Source organism: Salvelinus sp. IW2-2015, unplaced genomic scaffold, assembly GCF_002910315.2.
Source record: "Salvelinus sp. IW2-2015 unplaced genomic scaffold, ASM291031v2 Un_scaffold5217, whole genome shotgun sequence".
NCBI lineage: Eukaryota > Metazoa > Chordata > Actinopteri > Salmoniformes > Salmonidae > Salvelinus > Salvelinus sp. IW2-2015.
The window spans coordinates 2,264-10,958 of NW_019946483.1; the positions used below are offsets into that span (position 1 = coordinate 2,264).

At 43.4% G+C, this 8,695-nt stretch overlaps 1 protein-coding gene across 1 annotated transcript in view; it reads left to right on the top strand.

The window, feature by feature from the left end:
- Positions 1–145: 145 nt before the first annotated feature.
- LOC139026589 (tyrosine-protein kinase RYK-like) overlaps positions 146–8,695 on the top strand; it is a 19,913-nt gene continuing 11,363 nt past the window's right edge. The window contains exons 1-3 of the mRNA XM_070441933.1: positions 146–165; positions 2,222–2,355; positions 8,541–8,603. Coding sequence (XP_070298034.1) covers positions 2,343–2,355; positions 8,541–8,603 — 76 coding nt within the window. The 5' untranslated portion in view covers positions 146–165; positions 2,222–2,342. The remainder of the gene's footprint in view (positions 166–2,221; positions 2,356–8,540; positions 8,604–8,695) is intronic.

The following is an 8,695-nucleotide window of genomic DNA, read 5'->3' on the forward strand; positions in this document are numbered from 1 at the left end:
TGGGTTCCACGTAGACAACCCTGCCAGCTATGATAAACAAAACAGAGGCGAATCATTCTTCCCAAGGGGGAGGTGTCTTTTCTTCGCTACAGCCAGTGACATTGATGCTATCTTTGACATAACATTATACCAACTTTAACCCATCTCACTTCCCATCCTCCGCTGGTATTAAATGAAAAATCGTATATATATTAATTATCTTCTATATTATATAAAGTATGTGTTATATTTTCAGAGCAACGCAAAATTGATTTGAGTCCCTTCTGGAACGTGTGTGTGTGTGTGCTAGATCAATCAATCAAAATATATTATAAACAAGGCCCGCAGTAGGAGTAACTGAATAAGCCTGCATAGGGTAAACCTGATAAAGCACTGCAGTAGGCGTTATATCTGATAAAGCCCGCAGTAGGGTAAACTGAATAATTAGCACTCGGTAGGGTATGATTAAGCGCGAACGGAGGTAGCGCAGCGTAGTGAGTAAAACGCCCGCAGTAGGGTAAACTTGATAAAGGCCTGCGAAGTAAGGTGACTGATAAAGGACCGCAGTAGGGGTAACTGATAAAGCCTGCAGTAGGGTAAACTTGATAAAGCCTGCCAGTACGGGTAACATGATAAAGCCTGCATGTAGAGGTTACCTGATAAAGCCTGGCAGTAGGGTAACTGATAAGCCCGCGTAGGTCCTTAGCTAAGGGTAACTGATAACTGCAAGCGTTACCTTGAACAACCGTAGTGTTTAATGCTAAACCTGTAGGAGAACTGATAAAGCCAGCCTGCAGTAGGTGTTTACTGATTAAAGCTGCAGATGGGGTAACTGATAACGATAGGGCTAATTCATGCGCATGAGAATACGCAGGCTGTAACTGATAAAGCCTAAAGCACTGCAGTTAGGGATAATCTGAAAATCTAAAGCCTGCAAGAGGGTAACTGAATAAAGCCTGGCAGTAAGGTAACTGATAAAGCCGCGAGGGGTAACTGATAAACTGCAGTCACGGTCAATCTTGATTGAAAGACTGCATAGGTAGTACTATAAAAGCCTGCATGAAGGGCTATGATTAAAAAGCCTAAAGCCTGCAGTAGGGATTAACTGGTATAAAGCCTAGCAGTAGGGTAACTGATAAAGGCCCGCAGTCGGCGGTAACTGATATAGCCTGCAGTAGGGATTAACCGCTGAGTACTGTATAAAGCCTGCAGTAGGGTAACTGAGCCTAAAGCCTGCAGGTAGCGGGGTACTGATAAAGCCGCAGTAGGGTAATGATAGCACCGAGTCAACTATTAGCCTGCAGATAACTGTAAGCCTGCGGTATAACTGTAAACTAGCAGTAGGATGATGCTGCAAGGGTAACGTAAGGCGTAGTACTTAAAGTGCGTAGGTTATGAAAGCCTGCAGTAGGGTACTGATAAAGCCCGCAGCAGGGTAACTGTAAAAGCCTGCAGTGGGGTAACTGATAAAGGCCTGCATGTAGGGTAACTGATAAACCTGCAGTAGGGTAACTGATAAAGCCTGCAGTAGGGTACTATCAAAGCTGCAGTAGGGTAACTGATAAAGCCTGCAGTAGGGTAACTGATAACGCCTGCAGGTAGGGTAACTGATAAAAGCCCCGCAGCGGGGTAATCTGATAAAGCCTGAGCGGGGTAAACTGAAAAGCCTGATAGGCGTACAAAGCTAGCAGATAGGGTAACTGATTAAAGCCTGCAGTTTTAGGGTAATGATAAAAGCCTTGCAGTAGGGTAACTGATAAAGCCTGGGCAGAGTACTGTATAGAGCGCCGGTAACTGATAAAAGGCTCGCAGCGATTGGGTGTAAGCTGATATAATGCCGCGCAGCAGAGGGTAACTGATAATAGCCTGCAGTAGGGTAACTTGATATTAAGCCTGCAGTAGGGTACCCTGATAAAGGCCTGCAGTAGGGACCTGATAAGCCTAAAGCCTGCAGTAGGGTAACTGATAAAGCCCGCAGTAGGGTAAACTGATAAAGCCTGCGTAGGACTATAGACGCAACTAGTAGGAGATATGTACTAGGATAAACCGCGCAGGCGGGGTTTAACTGTGATAAAGCCCGCATAGTGTAACTGATAAATCCGCAGCGGGGTAACTAGACCAACCCGAATCAGTAGAACACAGGGGAACCAGATCTAATCTCTCTTTGCCTGTCGCTCTCTTTCTCTGTCGCTGTCTGGCTCTCTATGTGGTCTTCTCTCTCTGTCAATCTGTGTGTGTGTAGTTTTCACGAGTGACCTGTTCTGCTCAGGGAAGGTAGACGGGCGAGGCAGTCCTGACAGTACAGCTCAACCTCACCATCACCTCCAACAACTTCACAGTCCTCAACTTCAAGAGGAGAGAAAATGTGCTACAAACGTAAGACTCCTCTTCCTGTCAGTCGGGGCTGGCACGGTAATTGTATAACCGTGCTAATCGACGATTATGGGTGAGACCGTGAATAAAATAAGTAATTGTTCAATAAATCATTTCTATATATTTTTATGTAAATATATACACAATAGCAGTAGTGTAAATTAATGATATTATTATAACAATTGTTTGTTCTGACCTTAAACCGTCAAACTGTCTCCATCCCCCCTCCAACGTGCGCTCCCCTGATTCTGATTAACACCGCCTGTTGTGATGCTTGGAACACTGTGCTGTGTCTGTGGTGATGCTGATTGTGTCTGTGGTGATGCTGGAACACTGTCTGTGTCTGTGGTGATGCGGAATCTGTGTCTGTGTGATGCTGGAACACTGTCTATGTGTCTGTGGGTGATGCTGGAATCACCTGTCTGTGTCTGTGGTGATGCTGGATCGTGTGTCTGTGTGATGCGAAATCACTGTCTGTGTCTGTGGTGATGCTGGATCTGTGTCTGTGGTGATCTGGAACACTGTCTTGTCTGTGGGGATGCTGGATCTGTGTCTGTGGTGATGCTGGAACACTGTCGGTGTCTGTGGTGATGCTGGAACACTGTCTGTGTCTGTGGTGATGCTGGATATGTGTCTGTGGTGATTGCTGAACACTGTCTGTGTCTGTGGTGATGCTGGATCTGTGTCTGTCTGATGCTGGAACACTGCATGCATGTGGCGATTGCTGGATCACCGCCTGTCTGTGGTGATGCTGGATCTGTGTCTGTGGTGATGCTGGAAACACTGTCTGTGTCTTGTGGTGATGCTGGAACACTGTCTGTGTCTGTGGTGATGCTGATCTGTGTCTGTGGTGATGCTGGAACACCGCATGCATGTGGCGATGCTGGATCACCGCCTGTCTGTGGTGATGCTGGAAACTGTCTGTGTCTGTGGTGGATGCTGATAGTGTCTCTGGTGATGCTGGAACACTGTCTGTGTCTGTGGGATGCTGGATATGTGTCTGTGGTGATGCTGAAACACTGTCTGTGTCTGTGGTGATGCTGGATCTGTCTTTGGTGATGCTGGAACACCGCATGCATGTGGCGAATGCTGGATCACCGCCTGTCTGTGGTGATGCTGGAATCTGTGTCTGTGGTGAAGCTGGATCACCGCCTGTCTGTGGTGATGCTGGATCTGTGTCTGGTGATACTGGATCTGTGTCTTGTGAGATGCTGGAACACCGTCTGTGTCTGGTGATGCTGGAACACCATCTATGTCTGTGGTGATGCTGGAACACCGTCTGTCTTGGTGATGCTTGAACTATGCGGTGCTAGTTGATGATAATCCTAGTCATGTTAGCAACCCATGCTAGTTAGGATAATCCTAGTCATATTAGCAGCCCGTGCTAGTTGATGATAATCCTACTCAGTTAGCACCCATGCTATGTTGATGATAATCCTAGTCATTTAGCACCCATGCTAGTTGATGATAATCCTAGTCATATTAGCAGCCTGCTGCTATTGATGATAATCCTAGTCATATAGCATCTCGTGCTAGTATGATAATCCGTAGTCATATTAGCATCCCGTGCTAGTTGATGATAATCCTAGTCATATTAGCATCCCTGCTAGTTGGTGATAATCCTAGTCATATTAGCATCCCATGCTAGTTGATGATAATCCTAGTCATATTAGCATCCCATGCTAGTTGATGATAATCCTAGTATATTAGCATCCCATGCTAGTTGATGATAATCCTAGTCATATTAGCATCCCATGCTAGTTGGTGATAATCCTAGTCATATTGCAACCCATGCTAGTTGATTGAATCCTAGTCATATTAAAGCCTGTGCTAGTGGTGATAATCCTAGTCATATTAGCATCCATGCTAGTTGGTATAATCTAGTCATATTAGCTGCCCGTGCTAGTTGATGATAATCCTAGTCATATTAGCAGCCCGTGCTAGTTGATGATATCCTAGTCATATTAGCAGCCTGTGCTAGATTGGTGATAATCAGTCATATTAGCACCATGCTAGTTGGTGATAATCCTAGTCATATTAGCAGCCTGCTAGTTGATGATAATCCTAGTCATATTAACAGCCGTGCTAGTTGATGATAATCCAGTCTATTAGCAAGCCCGTGCTAGTGATGATAATCCTAGTCATATTAGCATCCGTGCTAGTTGATGATAATCTAGTCCATATTACAGCCCTGCTAGTTGATGATAATCCTAGTCATATTAGCAGCCTTGCTAGTTGATGATAATCCTAGTCATATTAGCACCCTGCTAGTTGTGATAATCGTAGTCATATTAGCAGCCCGTGCTAGTTAATGATAATCCTAGTCATATTAGCAGCCCGTGCTAGTTGATGATAATCCTAGTCATATTAGCATCCCGTGCTAGTTGATGATAATCCTAGTCATATTAGCAGCCCGTGCTAGTTGATGATAATCCTAGTCATATTAGCAGCCTGTGCTGTTGATGATAATCCTAGTCATATTAGCAGCCCGTGCTAGTTTGATGATAATCCTAGTCATATTAGCAGCCCATGCTAGTTGATGATAATCTAGTCATGTTAGCCAGCTCGTGCTAGTTGATGATAATCCTAGTCATATTAGCAGCCCGTCTAGTTGATGATAATCCTAGTCATATATTAGCAGCCCATGCTAGTTGATGATAATCCTAGTCATATTAGCAGCCTGTGCTAGTTGATGATAATCCTAGTCATGTTAGCAGCTCGTGCTAGTTGATGATAATCCTAGTCATATTAGCATCCTGTGCTAGTTGATGATAATCCTAGTCATATTAGCAGCCCGTGCTAGTTGATGATACTCCTAGTCATATTAGCAGCTCGTGCTAGTTGATGATAATCGTAGTCATATTAGCAGCCCGTGCTAGTTGATGATAATATGATGATACTCCTAGTTATATTAGCATCCCATGCTAGTTGATGATAATCCTAGTTATATTAGCAACCCGTGCTAGTTGATGTATCTTTAGGTCTCCCCTCTTACTTTCTAACTGATATTTTCATCTGTCAGAGGAAACCTCTCGTGCATGTGGTGTGCTTTGAGGAAACTGTTTTTCCCACACCCATAGCCACATTGTTGATCCAATAATATGGAGAAATACAACTTGATAAACACGGTCTGATCTGTAGCCTCATTGATTTTTACACTTTTTTTTAAACGTGCAGTTGTATGACTTTTGGATCTGTTGTCCGTCTGTTTTCAACCATTGACTATTTATGTTTTTATCAWCGAGACGCCCTGGAGGGAATAATTTTATAAAGACAAAGTATTTGGTTGTAACTGTGATGTTGCAATATTTTATAGGCTACCAAGGGTGACCAATCATCCTCCAGGAGAGCCTTAAAGGGGCGGTGTTGTATTTTGAGACAGGCTTGAATATACAAAGACACCAATAGGCAGTGTAGCTTTCATTAGATTTTTTTCCCCTGATTCTCTATGGTAAATAATATAGAGATGCATTTTGTAATATGGTTCCAAATTGTAAAAATTGTTTAAGACGTTTTTTTGTTGTTGTGATAAATGACTTAAAGGACAAGTGGCTAAAAAAAGTGAATGTCCTGTATTGCTGCTGCGCAGAGGATGAGAGGAGAAAATGGTGCGTGTTAATTTGTACTATTTGAACAGTTATAATGGTGACTGTCGACATTTCGCCTGACAAATAACCTTAACCCAAAACTCCAGGACTGTGTGTGTGTGTGAGGTCCAGTTCTGCACTCTTTAATGAGGTAGGTGTGTGTCAGTTCCTTGGCATGGTTCTCTCTCTCAGGCAGCTGTACCAGTGCTGAGTTGATAGATACAGTGCATTCGGAAACTATTCAGACCCCTTCACTTTTTCCACATTTTTGTTACGTTACAGCCTTATTCTAAAATAGATTAATGACAAAGGAAAAACTGGTTTATAGACATTTTTGTAAATGTATTATACAAAATATACTCTACCGTTCAAAAGTTTGGGGTCACTTAGAAAAGTATTTTGTTTTTGAAGCATTTAACATAACATCAAATTGATCAGAAATACAGTGTAGACATTGTTAATGTTGTACATGACTATTGTAGCTGGAAACGACATAATTATTTTATGGAATATCTACATGGGTGTATAGAGGCCCATTTATCAGCAACCATCACTCCTGTGTTCCAATGGCATGTTGTTAGCTAATCCAAGTTTTTAAAAGGCTAATTGATCGTTAGAAAACTATTTTGCAATTATGTTAGCACAGCTGAAAACTGTTGTCCTGATTAAAGAAGCAATACAACTGGCCTTCTTTAGACTAGTTGAGTATCTGGAGCATCAGCATTTGTGGGTTCGATTACAGGCTCAAAATGGCCAGAGACAAAGACCTTTCTTCTGAAACTCGTCAGTCTATTCTTGTACTCCCTTCACAGAACAGCGCAAACTGGCTCTAACCAGAATAGAAAGAGGAGTGGGAGGCCCCGGTGCACAACTGAGCAAGAGGACACATACATTAGAGTGTCTAGTTTGAGAAACAGATGCCTCACAAGTCCTCAACTGGCAGCTTCATTAAATAGTACCCGCAAAACACTAGTCTCAACGTCAACAGTGAAGAGGTGACTCCGGGATGCTGGCCTTCTAGGCAGAGTTCACAAAGAAAAAGCCATATCTCAGACTGGCCAATAAAAAGAAAAGATTAAGATGAGCAAAAGAACAGACACTGAACAGAGGAACTCTGCCGTCAAGGATATCTGTATTTTGCTCCGTTCATCTTTCCCTCGATCCTGACTAGTCTCCCAGTCCCTGCCGCTGAAAAACATCCCCACAGCGTGATGCTGCCACCACCACGCTTCACCGTAGGGATGGTGCCAGGTTTCCTCCAGATGTAATGCTTGGCATTCAGGCCAAAGAGTTAAGTCTTGGTTTCATCAGACCAGAGAATCTTGTGTAAAAGGCAGTCATGTGCCTTTTTACTGAGGTGTGGTTGCGGTCTGTCCACTCCACCATAAATTCCTGATTGGTGGAGTGCTGCAGAGATGGTTGTCCTTCTGGAAAGTTCTCCCATCTCCACAGAGGAGCTCTGTCAGAGTGACCATTGGGTCTCGTTCACCTCCCTGACCAAGGCCCTTCTCCACCGATTGCTCAGTTTTCCTGGGCAGCCAGCACTAGGAAGAGTCTGGGTGGTTCCAAACTTCTTATATTTAATTATGACAGAGGCCACTGTGTTCTTGGGGACCTTGAATGCTGCAGAAATGTTTTGGTACCCTTCCCCATATCTGTGCCTCGACACAATCCTGTCTCAGAGCTCTACGGACAATTCCTTCGACCTCATGGCTTGGTTTTTGCTCTGACATGCACTGTCAACGGTGGGACCTTTTATATAGACAGGTGTGTGCCTTTCCAAATCATGTCCAATCATGTTAATTTACCACAGGTGGACTCCAATGAAGTTGTAGAAACATCTCAAGGATGAACAATGTAAACAAGATGCACCTGAGCTTGAGTCTCATAGCAACGGGTCTGAATACTTATGTAAATAAGATATTTCTGATTTTATATTTAATACATTTGCTAAAATGTCTAAACCTGTTTTTCACTTTGTCATTATGGAGTATTGTGTGTAGAGTTCTGAGGATTTTTTATTTAATTTAATCCGTTTTAGAATAAGCCTTTAATGTAATAAAATGTGGGGAAAGTCCAGGTGTTTCAGTACTTTCTGAAAGCACGGTCAGAGATGTGTTGAGGGAAATGTGTTGGTCTCAAGTTCTGCTGCTGCTATTTTCAACCCCACTAGATAATCACACACACACACACACACACACACCACACACACCACACACACACACACACACACACACAACACACACACACAACACCACACCCTACTTGTCATATGCTTGCTGAGAGGAAACAGACAATAAATCTAATAACTCTATGCCCGCTACGGCTTATTTTAAACACATGAGTCAAATCAGCCACCTGAGGAAGGATGGTGTTTGTGTGCCTCTCTCTGCCCATATACCGTGTTGTAAAATGGTGTCTGTCCAGGACTGTTAAGCAGCTGGATATTACTAAGTTGTATCTTTGGTAAATGGTTAGTTTGTGAAATCTGTTTGGCCTCCAGCCTTGTATACATCGGTCTACCGATCCCTTAATGTTCCGCTACTGAGCTTATTTTGCTTCCTGCTAACTCGTTCTTCCTCCTCTGTGTATCTCTAACAGGAATTGATTCTGATCCGAAGATTACACCGGTCTCCAACAACAAGACCATTCAGAGGCCAGAGAGTAAGTAGGCCAATCCGTATAGCCATACATCCTATATCTGTCCCCTAAACCAGCTCCATACATCCTTATCCTGTCCCCGTAACCAGCTCCAT